At 42.6% G+C, this 18,977-nt stretch overlaps 1 protein-coding gene across 1 annotated transcript in view; it reads left to right on the forward strand.

The window, feature by feature from the left end:
- Nucleotides 1–18,977, forward strand: part of AMOT (angiomotin) — a 43,276-nt gene that overhangs the window by 13,808 nt on the left and 10,491 nt on the right. The window contains exons 5-7 of the mRNA XM_040628981.1: nucleotides 1,996–2,141; nucleotides 16,398–16,547; nucleotides 17,499–17,689. Coding sequence (XP_040484915.1) covers nucleotides 1,996–2,141; nucleotides 16,398–16,547; nucleotides 17,499–17,689 — 487 coding nt within the window. The remainder of the gene's footprint in view (nucleotides 1–1,995; nucleotides 2,142–16,397; nucleotides 16,548–17,498; nucleotides 17,690–18,977) is intronic.

Here is an 18,977-nt window from a genome sequence, read left to right on the forward strand (position 1 = left end):
TGGTCAGGGAGTTGGAGGATGTGGGGGAGGGCAGAACTATGTCTTCCTCATAATAGTGTTTCCTTTGTCTGGAAATACTCCGAGGACCGTGACAATGGACTAATCCTCTTCTTTATCGGTCCCTAATAGACTCCACCCAGCTAGACAATGCCTCATTCTTTCCAATTGCCACAATAAAACCGGCAATAAAAACTCTGCAGTGGATTGAGCCCATGGGGGGAAACAGATGAACTACCCTCACTTCTACAGATGCCCCTAATTGGTGTCGCCTACCCCCAGCCTCCCTCCCTGCGGCTCCCAGCTGGAGTAGCGCACGGTGGAGACTTGTAAGGTCCCACCTTTGCTGAGCCTCCACATGACCCTTTCACGTCATTCCATGCAGCTTCCAGTTCCTTTGATCTTCACTTACAATATCCCCCTCCCTCCCTGGGTTGCTCTGTTGTGCGCTGGCCTCAGAAGTGGGGCTTTTTTTTCTTCCTCATTTCCCTGAGCCTCCTGTTCCTTTGTCAGTATGTCTCAGAGGAAGAATGCAGTTTTTCCGGTGTCATCAGTACCTGGGGTAAATTGTTGTGGAGTTGCTTTTGTGGGGTCACGGTGACCCTGGATGCTGGTTCCCTGGTGGAGAAGGTGGTGGCGTCCCAGGACAAAACAAAACAAAACAAAACAAAAGAGAAAATGTATGGATTCTTGCCCCAGATATTCTGGTTCAGACTCCTCCTCCCTGTGTGGCGATGGTGTTTCAGGGGTCCTCGGAGCTCTGCTACTGGTTTATAAAATGTGGGAACTTAGTAGATAAAAACTGTATTAACAGCGGGGGGGAAAGGCTGTCACATGGTTCTAGGAGGGAAAAATGGACTCCACTTAGCAAGCAGAGAAGAGAGCATGACTTGTGGCCTCTTAGTTCTTTTTGCCTCTGGACATCGACAGGGTACTGCATGGTTGGAACTGTGGCAAGAGGCAAGAAAGCCCTCTTGAAAAGCCTCCCTGGGGAATGTGCTCCACTTACCCTCGAGAGGCCAAACCAACGCAACCCTGGGAGAAGGCAGTCTGGTTAGAAGGAGTTTAGAACAGCCTGGCCTTAAGTATGGGCTCCACTATGTACTCATTCACTAATTGTGAGACCTTGTACAAGTTACTCAAGCCCTCTGGGTTTCTGTCTTTTCATATACAAAATGGAGAAGAGAGTAACACTTTTCCTTGCAGGGGAGTCCTTCTGAGGACTAAGTCAGTACAATACTTGGTAGGCAATAAGTATTCAACAGATGCTCATTTCTTTCCAAGGTACAGCTGAATAGATATGTAACATCAGAGTGGGAAGGAAGGCGAGGCTGCCCTATTAAAGTTCTTCTTACAAACTTAGGAATCATGGTCTCCAGAGGAAGGGCACTCTACCTCCAAATGAGAATCAAAACTGCTCCTTTGAGTTGCTGGTATGAGGTCTGTCCTAGTTAAAAGGGGAGGGATGTAGAAAGGTGGAGGGGATGACTACACATGTCTTGGTCTTCTGCACCTACAATGCAATCCTGGACTTATTTCAGTTGGAAAATGTTAGTAAAGAGTGGGATTTGGAGTTTTATACATTCTGTGAAATACCATTTTTAGATTGATTTAATATGCTGTCATGAGATAATAGGGAAAACTCTGGGGGGCTCAGTGGCTCTTTTGCTAATACAAGACCACTTGAGGAAATAAAATTGAAGAGACAAGCCTACCTGTTCTTCTGATGTGTGTGTATTCTTTGCATCGTGCTTTTCATCACATTCTTTACATCTCTTTTCACCTGGCTTCTGCACAACAACCATTGTTAAGTGACTTTTCTGAATTTACATAGGAAGTTGGTGGTAGAGCCCGTGGGAGAGTCCAGATCTTGCGTATGCTGGTTTTTCTAGCTGTGTGTTAGACAATGTTTAGGAATGGGTATGACTGTCAGCTTTGCTCAGGTAAGGTTTTGAGTCAGCTCCAGAATGGCAGTAATGATAATTCATGTCTTGATAGATAAGGAAAGCCAGAGGGAGAAGGAGAAGCTGGAGGCCGAGCTGGCCACTGCCCGTTCTACCAATGAGGACCAACGACGACACATTGAAATCCGAGACCAGGCCCTGAGTAACGCCCAGGCCAAGGTGGTCAAGCTGGAAGAAGAGGTATGTGTAGGTTCCTTAAGTAGCGTATGAGCCTGAGGTGGGGAAGAGCAGGGAAATCAAGGGATCAGGGGCACTGGGGACTCAATCCCCCAATAAGAAGGTACCATCTGCTACTTCTTTTTTTTTCCTAAGGATTTATTTATTTATTTGAGACCACATGTGAGAGAGAACACAAGCAGAGGGAGGGGCAGAGGGAGAGAGAGAATCCCAAGCAGGCTCCCCGCGAAGCATGCAGCCTGACTCTGGGATCCATCTCACAGCCCGAGCCAAAATCATGACTCGAACACTTAACTGACTGAGCCACCCAGGCGCCCCACCATCTGCTACTTCTAGTTATAGCTGTGCTGATGTGAGTGGACTTTGATTTCTTTTCTCTTCTCTGCAAGTTCCTTCCTTTGGCTCCAAAATAGAAAATCTCCAAGGTCAAGGAGCAATTTCCATTTGCTCATTCATATAATAAACTAACCACCCCCCTTCACGTTCTCACTATGGACCTAGCCCTGCCTTAAACCTGTGATAGATCTATACTTTTTAATTCCTGCCCTTATAGGGCTTTAAGGCTTTTTTTTTTAAGAAGGGCTAAAAGATGATTCCCGATATTTTAAAGTACTCCAAGGATCTTAACATCAAAATGGTTCTTGTCTCCACATACTCAATGGGAAGTTGGTCCCCTTAGGTAAAAAACAAAAATAACATTAAGATAAATGAATTTTGGTGGCTATGCCCCTTGTCCTAGGATTTATTTTGCAGATTGGTTTTGAAATAGAAGCAGTCTTGAACAGGATGGGACCCAGGGACAGTTTACAGTTTGTGGCAGGCCAGGAGCTGTGCCCTGGCTCTTCCTGGCTAGGTTGTGGAATGTAGGTACGTGGTGGGGTGAAATTTTCAGTTGCTTTGTGTGCAAGGATGGAGTTTTTCTTTGACAAATACAGGGGCCCCCAAACTACTAAGCATATGATAAATATGTATCTGATTAGGCTTGATGTAGATGTTACTTGATTGCAACACTGAGCTGTGTTCATGTGAAATAGAGGGAATATTGCTGCTGGCCTGTCATTAATTAATCTTGCATGTCAGTTGTCATTGTATTGAAGTACTACTAACTCGTCGATGTTTTGTACTTCAGGGAATGGGTGTGTTCCAGCAAAAACTGAAGCCAAAGTGTAACTTGGTGAAGAAAATTTCACATCTCACTAACTGTTCCAAAATTTGAATTGTTTTAAGAGAAAAAATAGCCTCCACTGCAACAAATTAGAAGCTTTATAAACTTGGGACCAAAAAAAAAACAAAAACAAAAACTAAGTGTTTAGTGACCAAGCCCTCAGCATTGTGGCTCTTTTACGTATGAGCTGTCTTTCCTACCTTCATTCATTGCCTGCTTCTTCTTCCTCAGTAAGAATGATTCTAGTTCCTAGAGATCTCCTGACTTACAGATACGCTTTGCTTTTTGGGGTGGGGATTAAAATGCTTGTTGGAGGGGCACCTGGGTGGCTCAGTCGGTTAAGTGTCTGACTCCTGATTTCGGCTCAGGTCATGATCTCAGGGGTTGTGAGATGGAGTTCTGTGTGGGCTCAGTGCTCAGCAGGGAGTCTGCTTGAGATTCACTCCATCTCCCTCTCCCTCTGCCCCTCCCCCTGCTTGCTCTCTCTCAAACAAATAAATCTTTAAAAAAAAATGCTTGTGGGTTGTGGGTTCATACATTTCCAGAAGGTAATGTCACCTAACCTATGATGTCCTTGACCTGATTTGCTTAAACTTCAGGTTGCATAAAATCCGGCTAATGTCCTGCTTCATCAGCTGTCTACATCAGAAATACTGCTAAGTTGCTTTATTGAACATCAGGAATACTTGTATAATTCTGGTATTCAGACCTAAGGAGCATACCCTTTAACCTTTTGCTACACCTCATCTATGCTTTTACTTCCCCTTTTTGTGAGGAGATCACAGGATAAATTACAGGACAAGGATAAGACTGTATTCTTTTAGAGAAGGGAAAACTGGGAGACTGGCTGAGAAGTAGCTTGCTGGTGGTCACATGGCAAGTCTTGGGTAAAGCCAGGAATAAAACTGGAATCTCGTGACTCTTCATTCCCTAGACCTTGCTGCTCGTCTCCCTGTCTGAATCATCCTTTGGTTCCATTCCCAAAGAGAAAATGTGGGCGCTTGTTCTGATTTAGTAACCCCTGCATCTTTTCATTTACCAAAAAATGCTTCACCCGTTGAGCCCCTCTTTTTCAACAAGACTATGAGAAGCTTGTCCAGAGTGATTTGAGATTGGGGTGTATACACAGCCCTGTGGCCCCTCCAGGAAGTGTGCCCATCCAGTAGGAGATAAGTGGGAACAAAGACCCACAACCATCTTGGTTTGCTGTGTCCTAGGGCTCAGTGGTAACTGGTTGTTAATCATGAAAATAATATACAATATACATCTAAGGAGAGGATGTTAATTTGTAGTTCCCACTGGGCAGCCCTCACTGCAACAGTTGCCTGAAATATATTTCTGGCTTCTGAGGCTTTTCTGGGCATTCGTTCCAGAGATTTTTTGTCATTTTCCAGGGCCCTGCCCTTGAAACACATAGATTTACAATTTAAAAAAGAACTTCTGAAAATTGGGCTAGGATTCAATCATGGCATCTCGTGGCCAGATATCTTAAATGAGCTCATCGATTATTGTTAATTTTTTAGTCCTTGTCCAACTTGTACTTTTGCTCAAAGTCTAATTGTTGGGAAATTTGAGTTGTCGTTGCTAAAGAAGGTGGAACATTTGATGGAGAGAGCGGGCTGGGAGACTTCTATCCAATGGAATCGCAAAGGCAGAGTTCAGGGAATGTCTTCCGGACTCTCAAGCCTGGTCACCTCTAGCACATGTAGGGGCTTAAAACCATGTCTCAGGAAAAATCCACTGATTTTTATTTTCTTTTCTGCCTTAAGCAGCCTGTCAGACCTGGGATTGCTCCTGGGTGGTATTTGCCTTATCTCCTTTATAATATTCAAAGGAAAACATTCCTTTTCCTTAGTCTCAAATACAGGAATTGGTTACTGAAGTTTTGCTCATATGCTGCGACTCAACCCCCATTAGGCTTCTTCTATCTGGGGTAAAATTTTTAGGTATGGAACATTACGGAAGGTAGCTCTGAAACTAATCTAGTAAGGAGTCTTCAATGTTCGCAAAATTAGTGAACATCTCTAAATCAAGAAGGGTATTCATGAATCGAAAATGTAGTCCTCTATCTGTTGGAGATAGCTCACATAAAATCATTTTTGAAGACAGAGGGCTATGTCAGACATTTGCTATGCCTCGTATAAACAGAGAATTTAGTTATGCTTACAAATGGTACCATGAGTTTTGCTTAGAAGTTCTATCAAGGGAAACCTCTGTAGTCTACTTAGCAAATGAGATTTAGGGAAACTTCCCCAAATTAAGTCGTTGGTCTAGGGAGTATTTTCTTAGCCTACTAAGTGCAATGTCGGGTCAATACATATATGGAGCTATTATGTTGTATACCTGAAACTGATATAATGTTATATGTCAAATATATCTCAATTAAAAAGAAGATGACCAGGGAAAGATTATGACTAGTTTAATGGTCCGAGGACCCTTGCATGTATTTATGTCTTTCTCTGTACAAAGTCCTCATTTAGATGCTCTTCCTAAAATTCATTTCATTTTTCTAATCCCATTAAGTCTCTTCCCCATGATACTCTTCACTGTGCTCTAAGCTCTATACAGAAATGTGCCTCAGGCTTACAGAGAACCTTCTCCTTCAATCACAACTTCCTCTTCCAAGCTTAGCAGAGATTCTCTGATGGACCCTGCTCTGTTGACATCTGGGGAGGTATCTTGCTGGAAGGGGCTAGTAATTTTACTAAAGGAGACACCTGGTTTTTTGATGATACATTACCATCCAGATCTTGCCACCAATCTGCAGCCTATGCAGCAAGTAGCAGCCAAGGTAAATGGTGCCTTTCCATCCTTGCCCTTATCTTTTGGGACACGTAGGTTGTATTGAAGTGGAGGCTCATTAAACTCCAAGTCAAAAGAACTCTGTGTCCCACAGCAACCGTGGAATTCTCCCATGCAAAGGGACCTCCCCCAACACCTCCCCCCAACTACCACTAATTTGACCTCAGTGGAGAGTTTCGACAGATGCCTGGCATATCCACTGACAAGGCTCAAGGCAGCCCAGGCGTCTGGCTGGCTACTGTCTTATGACGATCCAGAGCTGAGCCGCTGCTTGGGTAATTGTTTCAGGAATGGTGGGAAAAAGGCCCTGGCAAGATCAAAGAGGGAAGATGCTGCAGGTGGGCTGCTTACTGAGCAGAGTGCCCTGGAAGGGAAAGCGCAGAATGTGGGAGGGCTGGCAAAAAAAGCCAGTGAGCCTCGTTCTTTGGCTTTAGGCTAAAATGACGGCCACAGAGATTCAGGGAAGAGGGGCCCAAGTGCTAACCTTTTCTGAACTGCAGTGGCTGGTGATGATTTAGACATCACAGTGATAACTCTTGGTCGCAGTGCATTTTCCCAGTGTCCTTTCGCCACTCCGCTCGATTCTTCAAAACAAAATTCATATGGTTTCCTTCCATTTCCACCATTATTCCTTTGTGGCTGATATTTTTTTCTTATTTGTAATTTCCTTGCCACTACTTGATTTGTCATTTTGGTTTTGGAAATGGACAGTTTTCTGCTGTCATGCTTATCCACATACTACCATAACTAGTCTCCTTTCCCAGTATTAGAGGAAGATGTGCTAGGCATAGATATTTTTGTCTCATCCAAAATTGTCTCCAAACAATAGCATATTGTGTGAGTAGGTAAAACTCACACAGTCCTTATGATGGATTATAAATGTGGATGGGAGATCTGAGGGCACTAATTACGTGTGCATTTCAAATGTTGATAAGAATTCAGATAAAGTATGTTATCTACCCAGGAATCTTCCAGGGTGTTCTGCTGATGGATTATTGGCTTATTTGAAGGGCATTTCATCTAAGGATGACATTTCCCATATTTATGGCAGCATTTTTTTTAGAGAGAGAGAGATCTGAGGGGGAGTAGAGAGAGAGAAAGAATCTTAAGCAGGCTTCACGCCCAGCACAGAGCCCGATAGAGGGCTCAGTCTCATGACCCTGAGATCATGACCTGACCTGAAATCAAGAGTCGGATGCTTAACCCACTGAGCCACTGAGGCGCCCTGGCAGCATTTTTTTTTTTTTGAAGTAGGTGTTCCTCCACCCAATATGTTAAATTATGTCCCCACCCCAAGTAGAGATGGAGTGACCTCCCAGAGCTTGATTTTCTCAGTTTTTCCTATGATTTTCACTTTTTAAATTCCCAAATTGGAGGCCTTGTATAATTTCTTTAGCCTCCTTAGAATGAATTCCGTTCTCTTGGTAGCAAGTTTCTAGAGGTGGCTTCTACTCTTCAGTTCTTTTAATATCCACCAGTGGACCACAGCCTCTTGGCAATGGACAGAGGCAGCTTGCTAATACCAGGGTAGTGTTACCAAATTGCTTCAGAGAGAACTCTTACTTGGAGCCAGGGGCTCCTGAGTAAGGCTAACTCAGATCACACAGAAATCACCAAATGGTCATGGAGCAGCATATGAACTAGTTGTACAAAGGAGTGGAGCAAAGAAAGTACACTTAAACTGTGACATCTGTGACACAGTCAGTGGAATTGGGGCAATGGAATGGAAGATGAAAATCAAACATGATGAAGGATGTCCTCGATGGCACTGAACTTAGTTCTGTATAACTAGTTTTAGTGTCTTGTAGCCAGTGAAGTGTATGCATATGATGGTGTTCATCCAGCCAATAATAATAGCCTACTGCTCTACCTATCCATCTCTATATTTTTTTCTTATTTGTTAAGACTTCACTTTTTCAGAGCAGTTTTAGGTTCCCAGGAAAATAGAAGGGAAAGTACAGAGATTTTCCATCTACCCCCTGCTTCCGCACCTGCACAGCCTCCGCCATTATCAACACCCCCCCACCAGAGAGGTCAAATTTGTTACAACTGATGAACTGATGAACCTATGTTCACACATCAGTGATCCGAAGTCCATAGTTTATATTAGGGTTCAGTCTTAGTGTTTTACCCTCTGTGGGCTTGGATAAATGTATAATGACATGTATCTACCATTATGGTATCATATAGAGTATTTTCACTCCCTAAAAATTATGTGTTCTGCCTATTCATCCCTACCCCCTACGTGTTTTTTTTTAAGTTTTCAAAAACATTTCCAAATCTATTATTGTATCTCCCACCATGAACCTTGCAAGTTTTGTCTTCTTTTAAGAGATTAGGAAATTAGAGTGCAAACAGATGATACAGTTAGTGATAAATCCAGGACAAAACCCAGGTCTTTTAACTCCAAAATATCCTACCCTATGCTTTGTCCACCAGTGCATGCATGAAAAAGGCCAATGATTAAATGACTTCCTTGCAAATGGCTGTGATAAATGGGTAGCTTTAGGGGCCCGAGAAGTAATTTTGCATATAGCCATCTTTAAAAAAAAATAAATGTGAAAGACGTCCACAGTTGTTGGAGGGAGGGAAGGGATGCCATCACGTGGTATTCATTTGCAGGGATCAGATTTTCCTGAGTCAGAAGGGGGTTAAGAGATCTGCCAAATGCTTGGGAATGGGTTCAAATTATTGCAGAAGTGCAATGGAAAAATATGATTGATTGAGCTCGAGAGTATTTGCCCTATTCTTCATTGGATTGCCTTTCTGCTGCTCTTCCTACTTTATGATTTCCCTTTAAAAATTTATCTCTGAATCAGAATGACTGGAAACCCTTGACTTGCCAGACAAAGTAAATACATTGATGAATGAGTGTGTTTATTGTTGGTATATTTGTAGTGTTATAGCTAAGCTATGCTATGCTCATTTGTATTCTGCTATTTGACAGCTGATTAATATTAACTGGGCACCAAGAGGGTAGTGAACAATGAACTAGAACTAGAACCTCAGAGAGATGCAAAGGAGTAGAAGGTCCCTGCCCTTACGGGGCTTATGGGATACTGCTGTCCAATGGGGCAAGGACTTTGTCTTGCTTCCCATTACATCACTACTGCTCTCAGATGTAGAATAGGGCCTGACATATGATAAGCATTCAGTAAATATCTGTTGAATGAATGAATGAATGAATCCACACATGAACAAAATCTTTTACAATGACACATAACAGAGTACACATTATGAGAGGCTTTTGAGAAAAGCAGCAATCAGGATCAGGTAAGATTAATAAAGGAAAAACTAGGCAGTTTAGTGATATGGTGAGGAGAGATGAAAAACATGGAAAGAAAGAAAGAAAGAAAGAAAGAAAGAAAGAAAGAAAGAAAGAAAGAAAGAAAGAGAGAAAGAAAGAAAGAAAAAAGAAAAAGAAAGAAAAAAGGAAAAGAAAGAAAGGGGAATGATCAGACTAATACAAAGGTTGATTATTTGCAAGGTAAGCCTGGTTGAATTTTAAGGCAGTAGGAGGCAGGAACATTTTGATAAAACCATTTTTAAGAGCCATGTCTAGACTGGACAGGGGACAGTGTGATAGCAGGCTGGAGATGAAATGAAAAGCGTCAAGTATCTTGAGATATGGATGAGATATCTCCGGCCTAAAGAAGTGAGAGAGGAGGTATAAAGGTGCCTTGGATATAGTAGGTACCTAATCAATACTACTGGAATGGATATGCTAGCAGTAGACTGCTTTGTTTTTAAATAAAGCAGTGCCATAATGTACTACTTGAAGAAGTCTGTTATAGCCACTGTATACGGGATGAACTGACTGTGCGTGCGTGTGTCTGTGTGTGCATGTGTTTATGTGTAGATGGGGGAGGGCAACTCCCTCTGTAAGGAGATCTGTTAGGTTATTATTGTAATAACTTAGTTGTGAAATTAGGACTTAAAACTGAGTAGGCCAAAGGGGCGCCTGAGTGGCACAGTTGGTTGATTGTCTGACTCTTGGTTTCGGCTTGGGTGATAGTCTCAGGGTCATAGGATCAAGCCCAACATTGGGCTCCACCCTCAGCACAGAGTCTGCTTGAGATTCTCTCTCCCTCTGCCCCTCCCACTAGTGCTCTCTGTCTCGCTCTAAAGTAAATAAATAAATCTTAAAAAAAAACTATGTAGGCCATGAAAATATAAGGAAACAAAAGAATATGAGATATGTTAGAATTAACACATAGAAATAAACAGTGAGAGATTGGGTATGGTGGACAGAGGAAAGAGGGGAGAACAATAATTTCAAGATTTTGAGACTGGAAAAATAGAGTAAGTGATGATAATGACTGAACTATAAAAGGATAGCCTTTGGGGGAAAGATGAAAGCAGTCTGGGACACATTAAGTGTCAGAGTTGAGAAATCTTGCACTCAGCTAGAGGTCTGTGACTAAAGAGAGTATGATAACATTAAAATGTGAATATAAGCACTTGTTGAAAGTGTGGCCTGAATGAGATCTCCAGTAGTGCTGAAGTGTAGAACAAGGATTCTCGACCTCAATATTACTGGCATTTGAGGCCAGATAATTCTTCACTGGTAGTAATAGAGGCTGTCTTGGGCACTGTGGGATGTTTAGCAGTATACCTGGTTTCTACCTACTAGAAGCCAGTAGCAAACTACCCCTAGCTGTAACAACCAAAAATGTCTCCACACGTTGCTGCATGATCCCTGGGGGAGAAATAGCCCCCAGTTAAGAACCATTGGCATAGAGGCAAAAGAAAACACTATCATAGATAAGAGCTTTGTGGTATAGTGAGAGGTAGGGATGGGGTTGGAAGGGAAGGTGGGTCTAAGATATCAAGACAGAAAGTAAGAGTGATTTAAGGACCCACCTTAGGAGAACATAGAATTAAAGAAAGCAAGGGAAGGGGAACTTTGACAAGTTTTTGAAAATTGGCCTTTGGTAAGAAAATTTGAATGGATGGAATGATTTCCCCAATTCACTGAATATCCAGAGAGAATTTGGTTTAAATGATGGATTTACTTGGCTTCTCCTAGAGGTGCATGGGTACTTGTCTCTAGACCTGAGCCACTACCTTGGCTTTAGAAACTTTTCAAATGAACATTCACTTCCATAAATACTGAAGACATAGAAAAACAAATCATCTAGGATCCTGTGGCGAGTACACACATTATATGTTCTGTCTTTTGTATGTACATACACACAAACTAAGGCACAACTTCCATTTTGTTTTTACCTCCAAGAATGTGCCCATACAGAATTCTAGGATTTTGTTTTGCCTCTTTTCTTAGTTATTGGTCAGTGTTGAAGGTGAAAAGGGAAAGAGCAGATCCATAAAATACCTGTGAAAATTTGAAAGACTATCAGAGACCATCTGAGACCATCTATCTAGCTTTTTTTTTTTTTTTTTTTTGCTTCTTGAAACCTACTGGTCAGTGGTCTCTCCTAAGAGAGAGAATGCCATACCCAAAGGCAATGAGATGTGAAATGCCATGGGGTCCTAGGTACCTTAAATTATTTAACCATGCTGAAGAGTTAAATATGAAAGATGACGGAGTGAGGTAATATGGTATATATGTAGTAATCTTTTTTTGGAAATGAAGTTTTACGTAGAACCCTAACATATAAAACACATGAAAGAGAAATAGTCTGATACAACTTACCTACCATAGTGGCCTCTGAAGGACTCCACAGAACAGTTTGAAAATCACTCCAGGGTCTGGCATTTTATCTACAAAGGCCCAGATAGTAAATAGTTTCAGCTTTGTAGACCATAGGCCTGCTCAGCTCTGCCATTCTAGCCAAAAGGCATCTATAGCCAGTATGTACATGGATGGGGATGGATGGACTCGGCCTGCCACTGACCAGTTTGCTTGGCTGACTCCTAAAACCCTCCTCATTTTTTACAAATGGGGACTCGGAGGCCGAAAACAGGGAAGCATATTACCATTAATAGCAGAGCTAAGACTAGAATCCAAGTCTCCTGATTGCCACTTTGTTCCTTTCCTTTTATTTTGCTGTCAAATAGAAATATCTGATTGTGTGTGTACGTGCGTGGTGTGGTGGGAAATGAGCTCGCCTATGGCGTCTTAAACAGTACCTTTGACCATAAGTAAAATATTTATTTCTCATAAAGTAGAGGTGACCCTAAAATCAGGTCATTTGGAGAAAATATGGCATCCTTGCAGCCACTTAGTGCTTGCTTCTAATTGTACCGCCAGTGATTGGCCTTGTCCTGTAAAGATATCTGAAGCTCTGTCATATGAAGTTTTTGAGACTTAGTTGTTTTTTTGGGGGGGGGCAGAGGGAGAGAGAGAGTCTTAATCATGCTCTGCGCCCAGTGTGGAGCCCAACGTGGGGCTCGATCTCACGACCCTGAGATTATGACCCCAGCTGAAATCAACAGTTGGATGCTAACTGACTGAGCCACCCAAGTGTCCCGAGGCTTAGCTTTATATGTCTTCCTAGGAGGAAATGGCTGTGTTTTTAATGTCTTTAAGGTTTTTTTTAATCTTTAAGTATAGTTGACATATAATATTAGCTGGAGGTGTACAACACAGTGATTCAACAATTATTTACGTGATAAAATGCTCACCATGATAAGTGTATTACAATATTATTGGCTACATTCTTTATGCTGTGCTTTTCATCCCCATGACTTACATATTTTATAACTGGAAGTTTGTACCTCTTAATCCCCTTCATCCCTTTTTCCCATTCTCTCACTCCTCTCCCCTTTGGCAACCACCAGTTTATTCTCTGTGTTTATCAATCTGTTTCTCTCTTTGTTGTTATTTGTCTGTTATTTGGTTTGTCTTAGACACTGATGTGATAATGAGAGTTACTGAAATAATGAAAACCATATCAAGGCTATCTGGCATGAATGTTCAAAGTTGAAAGGATTAGAGCCTGTGTGATTTGGCATTAACTTTTTCTTTAAAAAAGAACAACTCTAAGTACTTTTTGTACTGGTCGGTCTACTAAGCACTTCATGTGTTACCTCATTTGATCCTTATAGAGGTATATAGCATCATCATCTCCATGTTGTTGATGAATGAATAAATGGAAGCTCAGAGAGATTAAGTGTCTTACCTAAGGTTGCATACCTAGTGAGTGGGAGAATTAGGATTTGAACTCAGACAGTCTGAGGCCAAAGCTCATAACCATAACCATTTCATCATGTGGCCTCTCTCTTTACCTAAGAAGGAACCACTGACATTGACACTGGAAGGTGAAGTTGGGGCCCCAGAAAGTCCTAATTACTGATCTAACATTTGATGAGCTTAGTACAGCAGATAAGTGTACAGAGGAGAGGCAGAAAAGAAAAAGGGATTTATCATGAGGAAGGTAAAAGTTAAGCATATAATGATAGTAGAGGAATTAATAAACCATACAGACCTTTGTTCTTTTCTAAATATAGATGAGATCTAGGGGCGCCTGGGTGGCTCAGTCAGTTGAGCGTCTGACTGTTGATTTTGGCTCAGGTCATGGTCTCAGGGTTGTGAGATAGAGCCCTGTGTTGGGCTTCTCGCTAGGCATAGATCCTATTTAACGTTCTCTCTTTCCCTCCCCTTTTGCCCCCCCTTAAATAAATAAATAAATAAATAAATAAATAAATAAATAAGAGATCTAGAAAACATAGAGTACATAACATAGAATATAGCTGACTTGTTGATTTCATCTGTAGGGTCTCGCATTGGTAGCATCCTAGAGTTGTCCTTTTTTATCATAAGTTATCTAGAGATTAAGCATTTGCTAGGTGACCCTGGTATTTATGGGTGAGCTGTCCCCATTCTTCTTGTAAAAGACGGAGGAGGAGAATTATGCCAGCAGCAGTGGTCCTGGTACCTTATGTATAATCATCCCAGTGACAAAGCGTAATTGGATTTTTCTTGGCCTTCTTTGTAGATATTGTCTCACCTGCATGCCTCTCTTCATCCAACTCAGCAAAGTCCCTGGGCCTTTGTTGCTTTTCCCTTCCACAGGGTTGGCTCAGTGACTCCTACCACTGGAGATGCTTTTGCTAAGATATTAAGGTTTCCTTTCTCAAGAAAAGGAGGACGTGGAGATATCCACCTGGCCCTCGACTGCTTCTTTTTCAGTTCTCTGAGCTTACACCAGAGTACTTTACCATCAAGACAAGAACTGCATGCTCACTTTAATTGCCTTTAAGTATAACTGCTGTAAGCCTGAGTAATTATAGTTAAAATCCTCTGCATTAACATTGCACTACTCCCTTAGGATTTTCAGAGTGATTCACAAATAAATGCATTCAACTTTAAATAGCTCATGAGGATTATAGAACCCAAAAGGTGAAGATAGAGAATATTCCCTGCTCTCCAATTATTCAAAGCTTAGCAAATAGGAAGGCAGAGACATCCATGGCCTAACAGTCTTCATTGTCCTAGTCAGTGCAGTTACAAATAGTCACCCATCCCAGGAAAGAAAAGTGTTAAGCTTACTGAGAGAAAGAGAAAGAATGGTGATTATTGTTTGTTTTATTTCCTAGGGAAAGGTCTAGTGGATAAAAATGTGTAGACTTCCAACTCACCTCAACTGGTTTACAAGGCTTAATTGAACTAGGTCTTGGAATGAAATGAAATGTCAAGAAAGTATAGGAAAAAAATTTTTCAAGTTTTCTTTCCTCAGTCACTTAGGCAAAGCATACCACACGTCTGGTAGGAAAATATAAGCTAGGTTTTTTTGCAACCTAGATAAAGTTTAGCAATTCTGATTTGGGGAGAAGGCAGATGTAAGACAAGGACAGTTCAGCACATGATTTTGCTGTCTGACTGGACATTCTAGACAGCAGTGATTTGGACTCATTACCATTATGAAGTTACCTGGTTTCTACAATGGGGGAGTTGGGTTGGTCCTGCTGGCTTGGCCCCAGCTAAATGGGGGTGGGCAAGGCTGGAAGGGTAGGTAACTTCTAACGTTGCAACGATCTGCCTAGGTAGCTCAAGGGCTTGGAAGTTTGTTGAAAAGTTAGAGTTGAGCTGAATTCTTCAATTTCCTTTTGACAAGGCTATCAATAATATTTTGATTTGGATCTTAATAGTCAAAGTATCCTTATCCTCAGCTTCCATGAAAATGATAATGACAGATGTGACTAGCTTGGAGGAATTTCTGCTTGAGAAAGAGTCCATGGGTTGATTTTATTAGCAAGAGAGGCACCCCGCCAATATGATGAAAAGCAGAACCTCCTCATTGACTAACAAGCTGGGAAGGCTGCACTTACGCTGTCTTCTTAAGTGTTGACGAGGTATATGCCTTCTGTAAAGAGCCCTGAGATCCTCCTCATCCCTCCATTCCAATGGAGCCAGGATTTAGCTTATGAATTACAAGGGTACAAAGAACGCAATTTCTTAGTCCTAACCTGCTTCCCCCTTTGCTTTTAGTTATAGTTCATAGGCTTGGAAAGAGGAAGAATCATGTTTGACTCATTTAGTCTTAGGTTCGATTCATTAGTTGAAGTCTTTAGATATCTTTAAGGGTCCCAGAATAAAATTGAGACATTATGGCCCACTGTTATCAACTCAGGCTCATGACTGAGGCAGAAATTGCAATTAACCTGTGTTCTTTTAATAAATATCTAGTAGGGCAGTGCTAGTCAATGAGGAGATTAAAAACTCTTAAACCATTGTATGGTAGCTTCACTTTTGAGAAGGAGAAACTGTCCAAGAGAGCAGCGGTGACCATATTGGATAATTACAAGGACCACAGACTTCAAAAAGACAATTCTGGCTTCCTTGTACCTTCAGCACCCGTTCTCTGTCACTTGGAGAGGAGACACCTATAAGAGGGGGGTGGGGTGGATGGGTTTCCTTTCCATACCAAATTAAGGTTTTCTCCCTGGAGAGCCCCCCATTTTATTTTTTTTAGAATTTCTCTACTGTAATGACCAAAGTAAGACATTGCTGCCCCCAGAGTATTCCAGTGTAGAGAGAAGAGGAGCAGAGGTGAGAACCTTCCCATCAGGATTATTATTTTAATAATTTTAAAAGCTTGCCATCTAAGACAGGCTCTATTGATGGAACTAGGTCTGTGGAAGACAGAGAGATGGGGAAAGAAGCAAAAATAAAAGGGAGCTGCTAATTCCTCTTCCTCATCACATTCTCTGTATGCTAAATACAAGGCAGCATACCACTCATCACGAAGGACCTTGTTGCCATTCATTCTTTTTTTGGACCTGGACAGAAAGAGATCTAAACACAAGGCTGGATTTGGGAGCGCCATCACTGACCCCATTGTTCTCTTTTGTTCCCGCATTGCACCTTTCCCACCCTGGAATTTCAGCTGAAAAAGAAGCAGGTGTATGTAGATAAGGTGGAGAAGATGCAGCAAGCCCTTGTACAGCTCCAGGCGGCATGTGAAAAACGCGAGCAGTTGGAGCATCGTCTGCGGACACGGCTGGAGAGGGAACTGGAGTCCCTCAGGATTCAGCAGGTATAGAGAACTTAAAGAAAATGAGATCATGCCTGGTTGGTTGTGTTTCATTTGGTGTCTGACGTGAAGAGAAAAACCACACTTTTGCTCCTCGTTCAGTTTTTTGTCCCACCCGACCTTACTTCCAGACTGCCTCCTAATGGTAAAGACGAAGTTGGCGTCCTTTGCTTCCTGTCCCAGCAAAATCCTTAATGCCGATTATCTTGCGCCTTTTATCTTCAGATAACAGTAGACCCTGTAAGAAGTGAAGATGCTGTGCAAATAGACTCCTAGACATTTTAGAATTGGATGTGGTCTTTAGAATCTTCTGGCCATGCTCCTCCTCATTTTTATTTATTTATTTATTTAATTTTCTTAAAGGTCTATTTGATAGAGAGAGCATGCACAATCAGGGGGAGTGGCAGGCAGAGGAAGAAGGAGAAGTAGGCTCCCCGCTGAGCAGAGAGCTGGATGCGGGGCTAGATCCCAGGACCCTGAGATCATGACCTGAGCCGAAGGCAGACACTTAACTGCCTGAGCCACCCACGTGCCCCTTACCCCTCCTCATTTTTAGATGGGAGAAAATCAAGACTCGGAAAAGGTTGCATGACTCACTTAAGGCCATACAACAAGCCAGGGGCAAGGTAGGGCCCAAATCTTAGATTTTTAATGTCCATTTCTGTTGTGGCAGGCAGGGATAGTGATTATTTCAACCACCGATCCACTTCCTGAGCAGCATGACAGTTGGATATGGCAAGCTTCTCTCCTGATCAAAGGAGTCTCCTATTCGAGCCCAAGGTAGAGAGTCCCGTTGCCTTAGGAGGAAATCTGAATTTCCCTTGCTTCTGGATCAGAATCCAAACTGAAGTGGCTGGGACAGTAATCCTCTCCAAGAATGCGGGCTCTTCCAGTGGGACTCGGCCACCACGGTTCTGTCACTAACTTGAGGGGTCTCCACATCTCCCCAACCAGCGCCAGGGCAACTCTCAGCCCACCAATGTTTCCGAATACAATGCCACGGCGTTAATGGAGCTCCTTCGTGAGAAGGAGGAGAGGATCCTGGCCCTGGAAGCCGATATGACTAAGTGGGAGCAGAAGTATTTGGAGGAGAACGTGATGAGACATTTTGCTCTAGATGCTGCCGCGACCGTAGCTGCTCAGAGGTAAGGAGCCGGCTGCCAGAGTCACACTGCTTGAACGGCTGGGGCCGGTGGTTGGAAGAGAAAGGTGACTGATGAAAAGATTTTTCAGTGTTTTTCTTGTTTTTCCTGTAACACCCCCCCCCAATCTCTGCTTAAGTGTGTTTTCCTTCATCTGGTGAAGCAGGGACTGTGAGGGCAGAGGGTCAGGAATTTGAAAATTAACATTAACTTATGAACTTACCAGAAATCCTAGCTCGGCTTTCCTTGGGAACCAGAAAAATTGCAGGTGGGATCAAGCGAACATTAGTGCGCCTCTTTCGCCAGAGCCACGGTTTCTCACAGCCACATGTGTAGCTTTCTTTCTTTGTTTAGCTCCTGGGACTGGAGTGGAGGCCTCGCCAGAGAAATGCCACTCAGAAATTAAATGTCACTCAGGAGTGGCGGCCGCCATTTGATAGCTCTGGCTCACCCCAGGTATGCCAAAGGCCGTGCTCAACATGGATCCATCCCTGCCCTTTGAGCAGGTCTATATTTGAAGGCCACATTCTCTGCGTCCATGAATGCATCACATGGAAATTGTCACATTCCATTTGGTCAGGGAGAGAAAGCAGCAGGAGGATTTATTTTATTTTATTTGCCTCTGACATTTCCCCCTTTCACATGGAAACATTAAATATTGGTCTTTGGAGGAAACAGTGCTCTTACCTTGTCTGGCTATCTTGCCGCTGTTCAGAATTGTGAGTTGGAAAAGAAAGAAAGAAACAACAACAAAAACTAAATTTGAATCAGGAGATGGCCTTGGTTGTCGGAGAGACGGACAGAGCCTGGGTCTGCAGTTGGGTATCTGAGGGAGGCCAGAGCACATTGCACCCATAGAGTCTCTACCCAGAAAGTTATTAAAAACCACGGTGCTGTTTTTAATGTTCTCCTAAATGTGGTGAGCTGGAGGAATCTGGAAATGCTTGCCAGAGTTTAGGCTGGGATGTGTGTGCTGTGTGGAGGGGGTGGTGGATACATTTATCTGTGATTCCTTCTCATGCCAAATCAGAGGGAGGGCAGTGCTGAAGAGCTGAGCTGGTGGCTTGCAAACCTACTCCCAATTCTCCAGGAAGACATCTTACATTTCTCTAACACACTCTGCCCTTCTTCCAGTATCCTCTATAAACTATACTTTAATGGATTGGAATCGCCTCTGCCCCGATTTTGAGGTCCTCATGGGCTTAAGCTTACCTGTCTTTTGTTTTCTGCAAATGGTGTGCTCCATACATGCCAGGGCAGTAACCGAGCGCAAGGAAGCCCCAGCTGCGCT

Source organism: Ursus maritimus, assembly GCF_017311325.1.
Source record: "Ursus maritimus isolate PB19 chromosome X unlocalized genomic scaffold, ASM1731132v1 scaffold_X1, whole genome shotgun sequence".
NCBI classification, from domain to species: domain Eukaryota; kingdom Metazoa; phylum Chordata; class Mammalia; order Carnivora; family Ursidae; genus Ursus; species Ursus maritimus.